General features: G+C 40.3%; 1 protein-coding gene across 1 annotated transcript; it reads right to left on the bottom strand.

Moving 5' to 3' along the window:
* Window positions 1-1692: 1692 nt before the first annotated feature.
* On the bottom strand, window positions 1693-5626 carry cnr1 (cannabinoid receptor 1). Its single transcript, XM_085383062.1, has 2 exons — window positions 5336-5626; window positions 1693-4742 (listed from the first exon to the last, which is right to left on the bottom strand). The coding sequence occupies exon 2, from the start codon at window positions 4695-4697 to the stop codon at window positions 3288-3290; it is 1410 nt and encodes a 469-aa protein (XP_085239188.1). The 5' UTR covers window positions 4698-4742; window positions 5336-5626; the 3' UTR covers window positions 1693-3287.
* Between the last annotated feature and the right edge of the window lie 14564 nt (window positions 5627-20190).

The following is a 20190-nucleotide window of genomic DNA, read 5'->3' as shown; positions in this document are numbered from 1 at the left end:
GGAGGTAAGGGAAAAGACTAAATCCAAACAATAAGTGAAAGTAGAGTTTGATCATTATTAGTGATTAAATGCAGTTGTGATGTATGAATCCACAGGGAGTGAAAAGAGGTAAATGAAAAAGAAATGAGTGCATCAAAAGAAGCCCAGCACCAGTTTAAAATAAGGGATCATTCACTGTCGCCTCATCCAGCCCTAACTATAAGCTTCATCAAAACGGAAAGTTTTCAGTGTAGTTTTTAAAAAGACTTCCTGAATCCAAACTCAAGCTGGTTCCCACAGGAGAGGGCCTGATAACTGAAGGCTCTGCCTCTCATTCTACTTTTAGAAACTCTAGGGAAGAAAAGTGAGCAAAGTGCTCTGTTAGGTTAATAAGGTACTTTAGGATATGTGTTTTATGTCGGATATAATATCAGACAGCTTGCTGCTTGCTAAAAACCAAACCCCCAAGTACAAATTGAATTCTTCTCATTCCTTATTACTGAGAATATAGAAGCCATAAAATGCTCCGCATATGTTAAAGCCGAGAACTGTTCTACCTTTGATACCCTGTAGGACTCCCTTTAAAGCTTGGGTGTGGCACTTTGATTTAGTCTTTTTTTTTTTTTTTTTAATAACACAAAGACTTGTGTTCTCTTTGCTTCAGCCTTGTGTTGTTTGATGCAAAGAATAATATTAAGAATAATAAAAAAAAAATTATTACAAAATGTGGTATTTTCATTTCTAACAATCAGATTGCAAAAGTCTGTCTCTCAGAGATGCGGTTTGAGTTTTGAAATAACCCTCAACCTCTTGCACAGATACACTGAAGACGTTTCCCATCCATCACTTCCTCAGCAACCTCTGTACACATATGCTATGTTTGAACTGTACAACAAGATATGCTAGCTTTGTTTATTTCACCACTTCTTCTTTGTGTCACTGTGCTGCTGTGCGGCTCGATAAACTATTATTATTCTGATTTAAGACTGATATTAGTGCTAAAGGGTGTAGAAAAGACCTATTTTCACTAGTCTTGTATGACTTGTTGCATAATCAGCGATCTAATATGTAAAAAGGAGAAAAATGTAATTAGAATAAAGGCTATTGTTTTTTTGACAGGGTTATTAACTTTTATTTAAACAGGAAGTCAAACTTTTAAGAATCTCATTCACCCACATCAGTACCCGGGTCCTGTTTTGGTTTGGACCTGTGTGCTGTGAAACAGAAGTGCCAACCGTTGAATCACCATGCTGCCTACTGAGAGACCTGTTCATGTATGCTGCCTCATGGCTTTTTTTTTTCTTTTTTCTTTTGAAGACTGAAGCATCTGCATTAAACAAAATCCCAAGGATAGCTGTGAGAACAGATGTTTCAATTTCCCTCTTCATGTAATCCAAGAGATAAAAAGATCAGAGCAGATGTTGCTGTCAGGAGATGATTTGCAGCCAGTGATTTGCAATTTGTCACTTTTAGGGCTGCGATAAGTAACCGTAACAAAGCTAAATCCAACAGGAGGAATGTCCTCGTTATTCAAAAAGGCTGATTAGATTCTTCCACAAGGGGGCACTGAAGCATCACAGATGCTCAGGAGCTCAGCGCTGTGCTTTCTTAGCGTCTGGTCCCTCTCAACTGAGTGGATAGATTAGGCAAAACGTCCTGTTTTCCATCGTTAATTAATCAATCAAACAAACAAACTGCACGCAAAGTGACCACCAGCTGCGACTTTATTCAAAAGTTTGAGAACAGCAATACTAAAAACACTTGACTGATTGGGATTTTTAAAGTCATAGATTCCTCATTATGCCACCAATGTACAGAAGCCACTTGACAGTTGACATTTTGATCTTCAATACTCAAAATTACAAGAGGCAGCAAAGCATACTGATAAACAGCTGTCTGGATAAGTTTACACCGAGATAAATGTCTACAGAACAATTGTGCTGTGAGATTTCTAGATTAAAAGTACTACATCACCTATTAGAAAAATCACATCTTCTGAGCTTCTTTTGTAAGGTCAGTTGTCAATGCTCCACAGAACGCATACACAAAACTCTCATTCAAAGTACCAGCTAATGAAAAGACCTTAGTTTCTTTGTTTTCATACATAAAATAAAAGTAGACTTCTTTTTTTTTTTAAATGTAGAGTTACGCCAAAACTACTTCACTAGCCCCGTGCATGGGTTATTTTCCAACATGATGCCCCGCTGCAACAGTAGCACTAAAACACCTCACTGCAATGATCAAAAGACTCAGGATTGGAAACATATCACCAAGTCACAAGGTATCACACACGTACAAGGCTGAATCCAGTAAAATCATACATTTGATGAAAGCAGCTAGAGTCAGTTTTTTACAGTAGTGACCAGCACACTGCGTCCAAATTCAGTTTTTGAGCTGTTCAAGCCTCGAACAAAAGCTTTTTTGTTATTGTTGTCTCGGCTTTGTAGTTGAATGAGTCGATCTGAACACTTTATTTTGCAAGAAAACACTGTACAGTTGTTAGGTATACATCGGAACAAAGACACGTTACTCTGAGGGTGTAACAGCCAGCGAGTAAAGAAACAGACATCGGGGACAGTCACTCTCCCGCAGAAGATCCCATTTCAGATTTCACGATGCCAAAAGCTGTGAATCTATTTGCCTTAGAGTTTGCTTCATCATGGTGATAATGTTTTCTGTCTTGGAACACAAACCACCTTTGATTTCTCAAAAATCTCCTCACACGTTTGCCACTCACTGAGTGTTGTCAGAAGTACAAAAGTAACATGTTATATGGCAAAGACAGTTTGCATCAATTTTTTCCTTCTATTTGCTTATAGAAATGTCGATATGCAACATGTACATGAAGCCTGTAGAAAGTCAAGATGCGAGGATTTCATACTTTTATGGTGCAAGACGTGTTAAAGTCTAAATGACACAGTAAAACATCTCTACTTAAAAATGTCAGTAGCCCCTTATCCCATAAATGAAATATTGTTTTCAAAACCTGAATTCACAGTACAAAAATATAATATGCCTTCACTAATTGGATATCATGACGTCTCTGGTAAACAGCAGACTTATGATAGTCTTTAATGACCCCTTCCAGTTATATGAGTCCTTTACATGACCTTGCAATACCATTTGGCACTTTGGCACACTATGTACTCATACACAAACGTAAATTATGCAACCACTAAAGCATCTACGTGAGGATGTAAGTCAGAATTTTCGGGAGATGAATGCCAAACCTCTGCTTTACGTTGTGGAATGGCATTGTTTGGGGAGGGGAGAGATGACATTTACACAGTTTTCCCCGTCATGGCCAATTAGACAGCTTCTGCAGAAGTTTCAGTTGATACAGACATTGTTACTTTGGCTATTTTCACAGTGGTCTTCACGCAACTCTCTGCAGCCCTGTTGGCAGAAATGTGGGTATTTCTGTTCTGGCAGTCTGACTCGAGGCTATTGTCCAACTGCTGGCCACTGCCCCTGCAGGCATTGCAGGAGCTGAGGAAAGCATGCCTCAGGTCCTTGCTCCTCAAGGCGTAGATGATTGGGTTGACAGTGGAGTTGAGCAGGCAGAGCATGCTGCAAAATGCAAACACTGTCTTGATGTCATCGTCCATCCTCCAGAAGAGGTCATAGACCATGATGGCAAGCAATGGGCCCCAGCAGATTACCAGCACCACCAGGATAAGCACCAGGGTCTTGGCCAGACGGATGTCCATGCGTGCCTGATCAGGGCGTGTGGTCTGCACTTTGGTCCCATCTGCTGAATAGACAACAAGGCTCTTCTGGGAGGCGCGGCTCAGCATGCGGACAGCATGGTGGTGAGCTTTCCACAGGATATATATGTAGGCGTAGATAATGAAAATAAGCAGCACGCTGGTTACACCGATCCAGAACATCAGGTAGTTCTCATCGATGAGGGGGAATATGTCTGAGCAAACAGAATTGAGACGCTTACAGTTCCAGCCCAGCAGAGGTAGCACTGCGATGATGATGGAGATTGTCCACATCATACAGAAGGCTATGACAGCCTTGGTCCGTGTCACGATGCGCCTGTAGGCGAGAGGCCGGTGAATTGAGATGTAGCGGTCAATAGCAGTGAGGAAAAGACTCCCCACTGACGCTGTGAACGATGCCGTGACTCCACCCAGCTTGAAGAGAAAAACATTGGGGCTGTCCTTCCTGTGGAAAACATGGAAGTCCAAAAAGCTGTAGACAAAGATAACACTGCCCAGCAGGTCAGCCACAGCGAGACTGCCGATGAAATGGTAGGACGGTCGACAGCGGAGGGTGCGGGACTGCAGGATGACGCAGAGCACCACCAGGTTTTCCAGAACAGTGAAGGTGCCCAGGGTCAGAGACATCACAGCCACAGCCAGCTGCTGGCTAGGAGTCAGGATCATGAAACACTCCATGTCCATAAAGTTCTCCCCACACTGTATATTGTTAGTCTCATCTTTGAATGTACTCCTGTTGCCAAACAAGTCTGTGGCATTGGTAGGGTAGAAGGGGATGCCCTTGAGGATGAGCTCCTCGTCTGGAGGTACTTTGTTTGGGAAAGAGTTGCTGCGGAAAGCAGATAACGGCTTCTGCAGAGAGAAGCTGCCCTTGAAGTCTACATCACTGAGCGGGTCATCATAGTTAGCATCGTTGGAGCCCAGATACTGCAAACCAGATGTAATAGTCCGAAAGGTGGTGTCTGCCACACCATCCAGCACAGATTTCATGGCTGCGTCTGAGGGTTATACTGCAGTCTAAGATGTCTGGACAACCTACAAATTGATTTAAAAACAAACAAAACAACAACAAAATTTCAGAAATATTTTTTTAAAATCTAAGAAAATACAAGCCATAAACAGAAACAAGTTTGCAGCAGTGCAAAATTTGGGCTGAAATTTCTCTAAGATGGATAATCCTCGCATAATTCAAATTTTCCACTGCAGATATCTGAAAGTCTGTGCAGTTCAGATTTTTTTCCACACGTATTACTGAGTTAGTTAGTTAGGCATGACCCACACAGTAGCTCACTTTGTTCTTAGTACTGTTTTATACATTTTTTAAGCTTATTGTGCAAATTTGTGCAGTCTACTATGAGACATATAAAATTACAGAACAATAATTATTAAATAACTTCCACATACAGTTTTAAACACTCCCACACGAATTTAAACATTTAATGTGGGAATGTATATTGGAACCTGTGTTCCGGTGCGTAAATTAATATTTGGAAATACGTAACATTTAAGAGAAAAAGAAAAAAAAGAAAAACCAACCCTTTGATGGCGGAAGAAACATTAAAAAGGCATTTGAAGTACTAATCTAAGTATTAATGTAGCGCTTGCAATAGAAAAGTGCTGATTTTTACCTTACATAATTTTCCCAAGTGCACAGAATCGCCCTTTTTCACCGCGCATTAGTCCAAGTCAGAAACGCATCCTCCAACCAACTCAGATCTTACATAAAAGGAGAGACAACCACCATGAAAGCTTTAAACGCAATTCGTCACTTTTATCATAATAATTAGTTTGCTTTTCAAATTCTCTGCGCAAGTTAAGTTTTTCGGGTGTCTGCAGAAGTGCCTTTTCGCTCTTGGAGTGCGCTCCTGCTTTGTAGAAACAGGTTGCTGTTCCTGCTGCTCCTGCTGCTCCTGCCGCCTCCAGCGTCTCTCCAATCTATTTCTCTCTGTCTTCACACTTATGAAGCGTAGCTTCCACAAAGCCCGGTCACGTGTTTCCATACCGCGTTATCTGCCCAACCCATGAAGCTGTCAAGTGCGGTGCATAGGAACAAGGCAGACGACAGAGGGTTCTTATGTGGGGAAAAAAACAGAAAGAAAGAAAAGAAAAGGGATTTTGAATTTTGAATTCCCAAAGCTCCTCTTTGCAGAGGATGTTCTCGGGCAAAGAACCAGCATCACCACAGCACAACAAATAGATAAATAGCAGCTTAGTAGAAGCTTGCTGTCCTCCTACTTCATGACGTTATTGTGATCACAATCGTTTGTATTGTACAGGAACAAATAGCTGCACGTTTCAGTTGCCTTGAGTAGGCTTAACTTTAATTTGAATGCTTTCAAAGACAGATGGAGGTTGCAGACTTCATTGATAGTCACTCCATGCCTGTTTATTCTGTGAATAATTAACCACGATTGACAAACTCAGAGCGCAGATAGCACACTTCATATATTTTGTTGGCTATCTCTAACTGTTGAACCCCATCATCCCCACCTATCCAGTCGGGTCTGCCTTCCAGCTATTTTTAAAGCTTAAAAAACAACCTCAAGATCCCGATTTGGAGAAAGAAAATTGGAGAAAGAAATAAAGAAAAGTACGTTTTAGTCGCATTTAACATTAAAACACTTCACATTTCACACACAGTCCTGATCGGTGATGATTCAAGGACATTTTCTTTGTTTTTGTTTTTTCTTTGTACACTTCATATTTGCTCCAGTGTCCCTTCTCATCTGGACAGGCCGACTAGTTATCAGCACATTCGATCAGATTACTCACCAACAAATTAAGAGTCAGATCCTGTTATGAATCACAATAGCAAAGCCCTGCCCTGTGCATGGTCGTAATAAATAAAGATTCAGTTCACTGATTATGAATGATGTAATTTCCATTTATTCAGACATTTTAGTGATGTTTTCTTCTCCCCACATGGCTTCAGGCCAGCACAATGGCAGAATTGGCAGTGCAGGCCAAGGAGGCAGGAGATGATAGCAGTAATGTTGCAGATAAAATCAGAATAGATGCATTAAAATTGGACATTTGTTGGTCACAGGCTGCCTCAGCAGACAGACAATTAAAAAAACCAACTTGCTGGCTCTGTGGGACTGAAATTAGACTGTGCCTCTGTCATCATCACAGGTGTAATTATTAATATTGTTCCGCCATGGCTGCCAGTGATGTCTGAAGGGAACAAAGTGTACTGTTTCACAAAGTGTGAATTCATTTATTGTCATGGGGAGGAAATGACAGAAATGCCAAAAAGAACTTAGATTATTTTTTGTCTTTTTGCTTAAATGAGGTCAAGGTTGTTAGTATGAGCCTGTGAGTTACTCGTAGATTTTCTCCAAGCTAATTCTCAATAATCTGTAGAAAAACTGAGAAAGAACACGTTATTTACAGTCACAATCAGCCAGACTAGATTCGATAAGATCTGAGCTTCACATACTGATTGAAACCTGAGTGAAGACCAAAATAAAAGCCCTCTTCCTCCTCTGTTGATAACTGATAAGCTCTAAAAGACTAACTGGGAGATAAATGCCTAGTTCTAGGAAACATCAAAGCAGTGTGAGGAGAGAGACGCTGCTTCACGTTGTCTGCTCTGGGTTTCTCAGTTGGTACACAAGCTTGAGGTAATGATCTTACTGTTTTTAATCTCCCTCTGAAAGGAGAATGGTTCCCTCAGATGCACTTTCACTGCTAAAAAGCCAACTGTGATGTTGCAGTACATCCTATCCACTTGTGTTTTGATCATATGCTGTACTTCACCTTTTCACTGCATCTTTTTGTCAACTTCCTTGCTGTATTTCCTACAATTTAATAGCTGCAGAAGTAGTTTGATGCAATTAAAGTTAAGGACATGAAAATATTTCCTGGCAGGTGTAATTACTAATAAGGAACAAAGCACAGTTGTGCTTTAAGCATAATATTCATGTTAATCAAAATGTTGACATTCAGTAGGTGCTTTCCATCTTCAGCAGCAAAGGTTATAATGTACCAAACACAGGTAAATAGACTTATATTCATACAGTGCTTCTAGTTTTACTCAGAACACTGTCTACACTACAAGATACATTCATCTATTACCACACACTGGCAGAGTGCTTTTATTCTTTACATTTAGCGTTGCCACTTGAGCTACAGGCACCGAAAAACACCACATCCTTCACGATGTAATCAAACTAGCAACCCAAGGGTGTCTTTTGTGATCACTCTAAAGTCTTCTGCACTACCAAGGGAGCTTTTGAAGGATGAGCACAGTATGATTAACTGTGCAGCTGTTCTTAAAATATCAGACAACCTGAAACGTCAGGGTGAGGGCGGTGCTATATAAAAGGTCGGGAAAGATACAATTGATCCTGAGTTAAGATATTCTGCGCTATAGGTGGTAGTTTTGATAGGGTGGACTGTATTCGTGGGATGCAGAATGTCAGTATAAAGTTTACAGCGTTAGTTTGTGGACTAGGATACATGTCCTGGCTGTAAACGTGGGGTATTTTATCATGAATACATATTGCTTCACATGAATAATAAGAATCTGTGAGGGGATTTTTGCTACGCGATGCTTTCAGGCTTCTCTTTGTTATTCGAGTTCCATCTAACATCAGGTTTAAGCAGGCTTTGGTTAAGGTAAACAACCTGTGTGACAAGCAAAACACAAACAGCAGATAACGATCAGTTATCACCCGCTGACGATTAAGCATTTATTTACTTTTTAAAAATTGATCTGCATTTGAAAACAATGGCCAGCTGACAGAAACTATAATCATGGCCTGGCTGTGGCTGCACATGAAAGCAAATCAGAGAAGTCAATAAACTGGCCAGTGGGTTCCCAGGTGGATAGGGACCATCTCACATTTGAAGCCAACTTCATGTGGCCATTTGAGGAACTGATGCCACTTGAATGGAAACAACAGCAACAGATTGTAATATTAAAACAGAAGGGGATAAATTTAAGATCAAGGCAGACTGTTCTTTCTTTTACGCATCATTTCTGCAGAACTCACCTTTAAGCATCAACATCTATTTGACTGACACCTGGAAACAACAAAATTCTAAAATGTCACTTATATTCAACAATACTAACTGCCTTCTTATGTGGAGTTCAACACCTGTGAAAATAACATACATCCGCTAGCATGTTGCAGTTTTACTCTAAATATATAGACACCACAAAATGTTCCAGCAAAAATGTCCAACATGTGAATTTCATCTGTTTATTATTCTCTTCCCAATCTCTGAGACTTTGTAATATCCACCACATGGAGCAGTTAGACTTTAGCCAGCAGGGTGGTTTGCCAAACTGACGGGTGTACTGTGACAGTTTTCTCTGACTTGGTTGGCATGCTAACCTGTGAGTGAGCAATGAGTGATGGCTGAAGCAAAGCTCACGGCCATCTGCGTTTCAGTTGTGGTACATAACATTTTGTCCTCCAGTGACTCACTTCGAGTCCATGGACCAGACAAAGAGCTCAGGGGGAAATTAAAAAAAAAAAAACAGTCAGAGGAAGGAAGTCTTACTAGATGTGATTTAAGTAACTAACTGGTATTCAGTACAAAATGTCAAACTCTCCAGTTTAGGTACATTTACAGCCATTTAAGCCCATTAATAAGCGTATATGGAAAACGACCTTCTTAGTCAGAAGTAATTTTGTTACCTCACCGAACGCATGAAGTCATTATTTCAACATTAAGGTGCATAAACAACTGTCTACATTATAATATAGGCTGAAAATAGGAAACAGCTATTTATGTAAACGGTGCATGAAATAAGCTGCTGCTGTAGTTTTGTAGAGCCTGTGTTAACCCGGTAAAAGGCCAGTACTATAACATGTAGATAGACGATTAATACGAGGTACTGCCTTTTCTGGATGTAATGCAAATAGTCTGCACATAGACTGTACACGTGTCTGCACCTGCTGTTGGACCCTGCAGCTGTGCAGTAGTCAGCCTGTCTAAGGAATGTTCAGTTGGCGACGTATCAGGACAAGTGTCCAGAAAGTCCTGTGCTACACTAGCATAACTTGTATGGAGACAGGAATTGTCCTGCTGAAAAAGCCACAGGGTAGGGTGCTATCACAAGAATCGCACAAGTACAAGTGTCTCAGTTTTCCCTCAAGAATGATCAGATTTGGGATGGCAAATCGTGACTTATGGCATGCAAGTCCGCATCCAGCATCCCAACAGCAAGCCCTCTGTTGTGCCATCGTGGCATTGTGACAGTGTTCTGCACAAACTATTGTTTTGTTTTCTGATACCACTGGCTTAAGAATGCAGCAAACTGAACACATTCTGAGGTGTACAGATTCATTCACTTGCGTTTGACAAACAAATTAAAATTCCCACCACTGAGTGAAACCAATCAACGAGAAAACTACTCACAGAATATGTTTGTGTTTTCCAAGAGATTCAAATCATGTACTGGGAAATTGATTCAAAAGAAATCTAACTTTTTAATGGTTCGTTTTTTTGGCGAGCCTCAAAAATGACTGCATCACACTGCACTTGAAGCTGTCAGGTAAAAGTTCATCAAGGCTGTTTACTCCATCCTAACTTCCTGCCTCTTCCCTGCAGGTTTTTTCCTGCAATTTTTTAGGAAGAAGTTCTAACAAAAAATCCCAGATACCTCACTAATACATCAGTAACAAACTCATCAATATCCAGCTAAAAAACAAACAAACAGAACATCAAAAATAAAAACATTCCTGCATTCGTCTGATCCTGGTCTCCCAGCGGTATTCCCCTGATCTGAATCCTAAAAATTCATTGGGAAACACGAGCATTCAGTTGCTCATGCTTTTGCTCAAACAGGTGAAACCAGTGAGTAAGGTTATCGCATGACATGTGGATGAGTCATCTGAAAATAGGCCACATGTATACTTCTGCCTTTTTGCCAGTAAGCAGTCCAACTAACTTAGAGCTTATTTTTTTTCCTATGTGGCACTTACTCATCATTCCGTGTAATATGCTTAGAAATCTATCGAGACAAATGAGCCGTTGTTTAGTTCCTCCATAAATAGACCCAAACTAGCTATAAAATCTGTATGTAACAGAGCTGCAGCTGCACCATCAGTTCATGATAAATTACAGTTTACTCCAGCTCTGCAGCAATAACCAAACTTCCTCTTATTTATGCTAAACAATAAATAAAATTGTGATGAATAGATCTGATTAGTTTTATGACACTATTTATGGGTCATTTGTGGGTGAATCCCATCTGTATCTATTATGACCGAAGAACGGGCCATATTCTGTTCACATTACTGGTAGATGGATGTTTTCATTGTTAGCTCTTCCCCGTTGAGAGGCGCTGTCATTTCAGAAGGACAACCCACATTGAAATGCTGTCAGGCAAACATCACCTTTGTTTGTGTCGTTACTGAAGTGATTGTTTGTATTTGAAAACCCTTTTCACTGTGACCTTGCTTCAATAAAACGACAGAACAGAAAATAAAAGGTTGATAATGGGAAAGAGAACAAGTGATTGCAGTTTGATCCTCCTGCACGTTTTCTTTCTCGTCACAGGCAATGTGTTGAATTTTAAAAAGAGTTTGGTTATCTAAATTTTTATTCCTCTCCGTTGTGTGTGCATGTGCTTTACAATTTAAGACAATTAGCATTCACTTTCTTACACAACTGTACACATTTTATCATAACAGGGGGTTTTGGTTGTTGTTTGGCAGCAGTGTTTGGCTAAAGGCCCAGACTTCAGTGCATGTGCTGTCACAGTTTATTAAACAGGTTATAAATCATACTGGCTTTGTTGAGTTTCTGATATTTCTTCTTATGAGTTTGGCATACGTAGTTACTGAGTGAAATGTGGTACGCAATTTTACTACCCTAAGGCTGAATTGTAGAAACCTTAGAGGTGCATGAACTCCTCATACAGCCTAAGCATCAGATCAAGGTTTAAATTTTGCTAACTCATACATATCCATCCTACAGCTTGTTTGGCCTGTTTGGACTCCCATGATGATATGCTCAATCATAGCAGATGTTGTTTATATGCTGAAAATGGGCGATTTTAGCCTGTTAGGTGGTTGCTAGGTATTGAAATTAAAATCATGTGGTTATAAAATAAATGCTTTTGCTGTGAAATTATAACAATGGGATGTTTTCATTATGTTTTTGTAAGATAAAGACTAAAACAGGTTATTTTAGCCCACTTCTGGGTACTTACCAGGCAACATGATGGTGTCATAATACATCATGCATAATTCAAGATTTCTGGATAGAAATGAGATGTTACTGTTGAGATGCTTTTACAAGGTGTTATAGGTATATAAATGTATTTTTAGCCTGTTATTAGACAGTTGCTAGGCAACACGTTGATATCATAATATCTGATATAGATAAGAACCTTCAGGGGCCTAAGATGTACCCTGGGCCCCAGTTTGATTACTCAACTCCTGATGATCTAGGTCGAGTTGGTGGACAAAGAAACGAACAAACAGACAAAAAGGCATTTGCTATATTATAGGAAGATACTGCAAAAGAACATTTGCATCAGCCTACATTGTGATTAGTGCTAATTAGTTAATGTTTGCACACTACAACTCCAGAAGCTTAAGGCTCACAAACATACTAAACCATGCCAAGAACAAACCACTCCAAGGAGCATCTGCCTTTAATCCCAGCAAAGTATTGAATTATATTATAAGTACTGAGTTATGGAATTATGGATCATCTGAAAAAAATTCAAGTTTTATGCCAGAAGATCCTTCACAGTGAGTGTCTCACAAAACCTCTGAACCATGGGAAAATGCAAAACTCGCTATGCTTACATTGCGTGCATCATTGTGTTAAATTATTGCTGTGTAAACTACAGCCTAAATGTGTCTCCTTTAGCAGAAGGGTCTGTCTTTGAATGAGAAAAGAATATGTTTGTTTGCACACCAACATACAGTGCTAAATAAAAATGGAGCATTGCATTAATGGTCTGTCATTTATTTTGCAGAGTTAATCACTAAACAACATAGAGGAGCCCTGTGACAGAAAGTGTTGGATAGTTAAATCTTACTGAAGTATAAAATAGACATAATTGTATTGGAGACATTAGGCAATGAGAAAGATTTTAATCAGCTACCTTGTAAGGATATGCAATTTCATTATAGTTAGCAACTGAAATGTGATTGTGAAGGTGTTAATTCTAATTATGTCAGGGCTCTGTGTGCGGGCAGGCAGAGAGGAGGATCCAAATGCAGGACTCGGAAAACGGAATGCAACTCAAAAACCTCAGCTTTATTGCTGGCCAGAAAACAAAACATGAAGTGAGGACTGAACACCGAAACCAAAAACACACAGGCATAATCTGAGGGTACGACGCGACACTGGGCATGGGAAAACACAGGGCTTAAATACACAGGGTAGTAATGAGGAAATGGGCCACAGAAGGGAGACACAGCTGGGAGAGATCAGGGCTAACGAGACATGGGGAACAAAGCTGCACACACTAACATAAGACAAAGTCTTTCACAATAAAACAGGAAACATGAATCACAACTCAGAGACATGGACTCAACACAGAGACAGAAAATGAAACATGGAACTGAACTATACATGAAACCACCATTCCTAAAACATGGATAATAGAAACATGAAACTCTAATAATAATAATAATAATAATAATAATAATAATAATAATAATAATAATAATAATAATAATAATAAACATCACAACAAGAGAATGAGAAACAATCCAAAACACCAAGATAACTGAAACACAAAGTACCAGAGAAACAAAGAATAATCCATGATGCAAAAGTGAACCAAAACATAATAAACTCAAAATACTGGGTCCAACGGACCCAGAACCGTGACAAATTATATGATTTAAAATATTATGTTAATAATAACATTTCTTCTGTTGTTTTTGCATTTTACCCCATGCAGGAATGATTTCTCTTTGCATATAGTTCAATGTCATTGAACATCAAGACCATTAAGGGTAAATTTGTTGGTCAGTAATGAACCCATCCTTAGCTGCTCATAATAATACCATTTAGATGAATGCTTTCCCTAAATTCTTATATTTAATTTAATGTGTACAAATCTTATTAACATGACGGAATAAGGCTGCAAAACAACAACCACGTCAAGGAAGGTGAGCGTTGTAAAACTTGTTTTCTATGAAAAGTCTGCAGGTAAGTCATTATGACCGCAGTCACCAACAATACCTCCTTCTCTATTGTGTTTATTTACCTTCAGTTTTAAAATAATCTTCACTGAGTTCTGCTGTAAGGTTTAAAGTACTGAATTTAAATTTATGCTTTGTCCCTGAACATATGTTAGAAAGACAAACAGGGTAACTGGGTTATTGCATTTGAAAAGTAACTTTCCCAGCATTCTTTCATCATTTTCTAATTCTTGAAAAAGTTTCTTTTGACTGTAACTAAAAACTGTCTTCATATTCAAAAGGTGAAAATAATGAATGCATAAAGGAAACCCAGTAGACTAAAAGTATTTAATTATATTAGTATATAGGAGGCTTTATGCAGGCAATACAGAATATTTTTTTCATTTGTCTTGAACTTGAGTCAAAAGTGGCAGAGAGAAACATATTGGTGGTGACAACAGCAAACATAATGCACTCCAAGCTGGAAAAAAATGAATCAGCATTTGTTTATCTCCCTGTTCCTGCTTATATGAAATGCAATGAAGTCAGGATGTCTCACATGGGTGAACGCCGCAGTGCTCTGCTGATGCTGCTGCATGCGGACTGATGATAGCCTACTGCCTTTTTAAGCATCCTCATACACATTTTATGAATTATATGTCAAAACACCTAATGTGGGTGAGCGTGCTGCAGTCTGAGCTGAATATGAGGAATTTTTTAAAAAGTTCTTAAGGAAGTCAGCCTTCCATCTACTGAGACAGGCATGTGTGCTGCTCATGAAAATCAAGCCGGACTGTCAGGAGTGCTCAGTGTTCCACAAAGTCTTTTCATTTATTTGAGCACCAAGGGTAATTTTCTTTTTTTAAGCTGATGTTTTTAGAATCATATCAAACATTCACAGTTTTGTCCTCTATTAATAGCTCCCTTCTTTATTACAACTGTGAACTAGGACGGGGGGTGAGGGTGGGGGGGTGGAGGGGTTGCATTGATTGACAACAACACGGGCAGCTGCAGCCCGCAGCTGTTTATTAGGCCTCATCTCCGCCAATTACAATCAATGAACTGGACATCTCTGTTTGTGCCGTTGGTGCCTCTTTATTGGAATTATCTATATATACAGTATCTCACAAAAGAGAGAAAATCCAAAAGGTGAAAATGTCCAAATTGTGCCCAAACTGTCAATATTTTGTGTGGCGACCATTATTTTCCAACGCTGCCGTAACTCTGTTTGGCATGGAGTTGACTAGAGCTTCACAGGGTGCCACTGCAGTCCTCTTCCACTTTTCCATGATGACATCATGGAGCTGGTGGATGTGAGAGACCTTGCGCCCCTCCACCTTCCATTTGAGGATGCCCTACAGATGCTCAATAGGGTGCTTGACCAGTCAAGTATCTTTACCCTCAGTTTATTTAGCAAGTCAGTGGCCTTTTTGGAGGTGTGTTCGGGGTTGTTATCATGTAGGAATGCTGTCCTGTGGCCCAGGTTCTGAAGCGAGGGGATCATGCTCTGCTTCAGTATGTCATAGTACATGTTGGCATTTATGGTTACCTCAATTAACTGTAGTTCCCCAGTGCTAGCAGTAGTCATGCAGCCCCAAACAATGAAATCCCACCACCATGCTCGACTGTAGGCAAGACACACTTGTCTTTGTACTCCTCACCCTTTGCCGCCACACATCCTTGACACCATCTGAACCAAATAAGTTTGTCTTGGTTCCATCAGACCACAGGTAATCCATACCCTTAGTCTTGTCTTAAGCAAATCGTTTGCAAGCTTTCTTGTGCATTATCTTTAGAGAGGCTTCCTTTTGGGTCGACAGCCATGTGATGCAGTGTGCGGCGTATGGTCTGAGCACTGACTGGCTGACCCGCCACGGCTTCAACCTCTGCAGCCACGGTGGTAGCACTCATACATCTATTTTCAAAAGACAACCTCTGGATATGACACTGAGCACGTGCACTCAACTTCTTTGGTCATCCATGGTGAGGTTTGTTCTGAGTGGAACATGCAATATAAAGCACCTTGAAGCAACTGTTGTTGTGATTTGGCGCTGTATAAATAAAATTGAATTGAATTGAGTGTGAGCACACAAAAAAAAGAATTGAGTGTGAGAGCAATAACACCAAATTCAACACACCTGTTCCCCCTGAAAGCTTGTAACACTAATGGGTCACATGACACCAGGAAAGGAAAATGGGTAATTGGGAATAAGTTGGACATTTTCAGTTAGGGGTGTACTCACTTTTGTTGCCAGCGGTTTAGGCAATAATGGCGGTATGTTGAGTTATTTAGAGGGGACAACAAATTTACACTGTTGTACAAGCTGTACACTGACTACATTGTATCAACGTTTCATATCTTCAATGTTGTCCCATGAAAAGATATAACAAAATATTTTTTTAAAAATGCGAGGGGTGTATGTCTGCGGTTTGCACCCATACACTTGTTCATTTGGTTGCTCTTATTAAGTACAAAAATTATCGGGTGCCAGTTGATGTCACTGGACTGAGGAGGCGACTCATATGCTGTAAGGCTAATGCAGAAGCGTGAGGTTTGAATCCGCCCTGAGGTCTTGCTGTGTGTTTTTCTCTCAGCTCTCCCGTCTTATCTCTTTGTCTCTTGTCCCATTGCAATAAAGGCTGAAAAGCCCAGAAAATCAATTTAGAAAAATAATATCTTGTGATTCAAAAGGTTATTGTGCACATGTGTGGATATGTATTTCATGGTGCCTGTTTATCATCTTCTGCTCAACTGCAGTACAAAGCTTCAGTTTGTAATTCACTCACCATCAGACGCCTCGTCCTTTGTGCCAGTTACAGTGGGGCAAAAAAGTATTTAGTCAGCCACCAATTGTGCAAGTTCCCCCACTTAAAATGATGACAGAGGTCAGTAATTTGCACCAGAAGTACACTTCAACTGTGAGAGACAGAATGTGAAAAAAAAATCCATGAATCCACATGGTAGGATTTGTAAAGAATTTATTCGTAAATTAGGGTGGAAAATAAGTATTTGGTCACCTTAAACAAGGAAAATCTCTGGCTCTCACAGACCTGTAACGTCTTCTGTAAGAAGTTTTTCTGTCCCCCACTCGTTACCTGTATGAATGGCACCTGTTTGAACTCATCATCTGTATAAAAGACACCTGTCCACAGCCTCAAACAGTCAGACTCCAAACTCCGCCATGGCCAAGACCAAAGAGCTTTCGAAGGACACCAGGAAAAGTATTGTAGACCTGCACCAGACTGGGAAGAGTGAATCTACAATAGGCAAGCAGCTTGGTGTGAAAAAATCAACTGTGGGAGCAATCATCAGAAAATGGAAGACGTACAAGACCACTGATAATCTCCCTCGATCTGGGGCTCCACGCAAGATCTCATCCCGTGGGGTCAAAATGATCATGAGAACGGTGAGCAAAGATCCCAGAACCACACGGGGGGACCTGGTGAATGACCTGCAGAGAGCTGGGACCAAAGTAACAAAGGTCACCATCAGTAACACACTACAACGGCAGGGAATCAAATCCCGCAGTGCCAGACGTGTTCCGCTGCTGAAGCCAGTGCATGTCCAGGCCCGTCTGAAGTTTGCCAGAGAGCACATGGATGATACAGCAGAGGATTGGGAGAATGTCATGTGGTCAGATGAAACCAAAGTAGAACTTTTTGGTATAAACTCAACTCGTCGTGTTTGGAGGAAGAAGAATACTGAGTTGCATCCCAAGAACACCATACCTACTGTGAAGCATGGGGGTGGAAACATCACGCTATGGGGCTGTTTTTCTGCCAAGGGGACAGGACGACTGATCCGTGTTAAGGACAGAATGAATGGGGCCATGTATCGTGAGATTTTGAGCCAAAACCTCCTTCCATCAGTGAGAACTTTGAAGATGAAACGAGGCTGGGTCTTCCAACATGACAATGATCCAAAACACACCGCCCGGGCAACAAAGGAGTGGCTCCGTAAGAAGCATTTGAAAGTCCTGGAGTGGCCTAGCCAGTCTCCAGACCTCAACCCCATAGAAAATCTGTGGCGGGAGTTGAAAGTCCGTTTTGCTCGGCGACAGCCCCAAAACATCACTGCTCTCGAGAAGATCTGCATGGAGGAATGGGCCAAAATACCAGCTACTGTGTGTGCAAACCTGGTAAAGACCTATAGTAAACGTTTGACCTCTGTTATTGCCAACAAAGGTTATGTTACAAAGTATTGAGTTGTATTTTTGTTATTGACCAAATACTTATTTTCCACCCTGATTTACGAATAAATTCTTTACAAATCCTACCATGTGGATTCATGGATTTTTTTTTTCACATTCTGTCTCTCACAGTTGAAGTGTACCTCTGGTGCAAATTACTGACCTCTGTCATCATTTTAGGTGGGGGAACTTGCACAATCGGTGGCTGACTAAATACTTTTTTGCCCCACTGTATAGTAGCCTGCCTCAACTGATTCTGTGAAGCCCTACCTGTCCATCTCTGGACCTCTGGTACATTTTAAATTGGCCCACTTTGTTAGCGCTATTTATTGGAGACTGTTAATGCTTGACCTGCATTAGAGTTCTTCTTTGGGTCCAAGTCACTTATATCCCTCCTGTCTCTTCTTCTAAAATCCTTCAGAAAATTGATCGTGCGATGACGTGCAATGACATATGCTTTTACACTCTTATTTTGAAAATATTTTTTTCAAATTGCTATTAGTTCTGCTTTTCCTGTCAGATCTGTGACAGGATAACAACCCAAAGTGCAAACTCCTCTCCTTCCACTGGGTTTCATTGAACATAGCTTGAACATAGCAAGAATTTTTCTTGCATTTTTCCTGACAGTTTGCTTTTGCCTATTTACCTGCACTGCTTGGATTTTGTATTTTAGACAGGTTTTTTTGCACTACACATTTTCCCAACCCCTTTGCTCAGTTTTTCCCTTGTTGACTGCCTACCTGTGTGCGTGATTCCCCATTTGCACATTAAATTGTAATTATTGTAATTATTAATGATTAGTCTTTTATCCTGAGTAGCGTCCGATTCCTGCCTCTGAGTGTGTTCTTGGTATGATCCAGTTAAACCTAGCAAACTGATGTTGATTAGCGTTAAATAATGGAAAGAAATAAAGAAATAAAGTCTGCATGCTAAAAGCTCCCGCGGTGACAACAATTTATTACGGCCACAAATGTCTGGTAATAACTAACGCTGTTTTGCATTAGAAGCTTTTACTTTGCATATTTTGTGTGATGAATTTCCTACAACTGATTTCAAACCTTAGTTTCTGACTTATTGCCCTCAAGGGAACATTTGTCTAGCAAAAAAGGTCAAGGTTACTTTATTGCCTCTCAAAGGATGATTGAAAAACGTCTGCATAAAAACAAGACAACAGAAAACTCACTGCTGTGTCTGTCCTGCAGGAGCTGTTTGTTTAACTGGGAAAGGGGCAAATGATGGCTTATAATGGTTATGCTTACACAAGCAGACCCTGTAAAACAGCGGTCCCCAACCCCCGGGCCTCGGACCGGTATCGGTCCGTGAGTCGTTTGGTACCGGGCCGCGAGAGTAGAGGCTCAGGTGTGAAATGTATGGTTTTCAGGGTTTTTATCGGTTTTCAGCGTTATTTTGTTATCGTTTTTATCGTTAACTTGGTTTTCCTGGGTCTTTTTTACGTGTGTTATGAATAAATTTTCTTTTTTTCGGTACAGGTAGTAGTTTTATTTTGTTGTATTTATCCGCGACACCTTAAAGGCCGGTCCGTGAAAATATTGTCGGGCATAAATCGGTCCGTGGCGCAAAAAAGGTTGGAGACTGCTGCTGGAAATCTTTCCAGAATTTATTAACACATATGGAGAGTACAAAATATAAGTGAATCATCCTATTGGCCTTCCCAGCAGTGGACTGTTTAAAAATGCTTCGAGGGGTGACAGCATGTTAACAGAACATAAAACATTGAAAAAGTTAAAATCTTACATCTAAAACAACAGAATAAATCATGGAAATTTCAGCTACCTTAAAATGCAAAAGTAAAACAAGGAAAAGTACTTTGGGATGCAAAGCTTGTACTCAGGGGAAAAAATATGACCTTCAAGGATATATGTTTGCAGGCACATTTGTATTCCACAAATCCTGTTGGGTATCACACACTACTGAGTCTCTCTGTGGATTAGTAACAGTTTGTTCATTTACTTTTAAATTTTCCTCCAAGTTTCCCTGGACTGATGGTCAAAGTCGACCAGAGCAGTGTGCATGACGTTTTGACACCGTTCAAATGGGGATCACCACCTCTGAAACGTTTCTCACTGGACAAAGAAGCCCGACCCATCCAGGTGAGAGATAAAAGCAGCCACATCGCGGCTTCTTTCTTTAGAGATTTTAAGAAACACTGTGGGCCTGCCAGCCTGT

Source organism: Rhamphochromis longiceps, linkage group LG15 (genome assembly GCF_057381845.1).
Source record: "Rhamphochromis longiceps isolate RC_006_pf linkage group LG15, R_longiceps_female_GT1.1, whole genome shotgun sequence".
Lineage (NCBI taxonomy): Eukaryota > Metazoa > Chordata > Actinopteri > Cichliformes > Cichlidae > Rhamphochromis > Rhamphochromis longiceps.
This window is presented reverse-complemented; position numbering and strand designations above follow the sequence as displayed.

What these genes read in the sequence shown, in the direction of transcription:
- cnr1 (XM_085383062.1), bottom strand. Translation starts at nt 4,697, where the DNA reads ATGAAATCTGTGCTGGATGGTGTGGCAGACACCACCTTTCGGACTATT.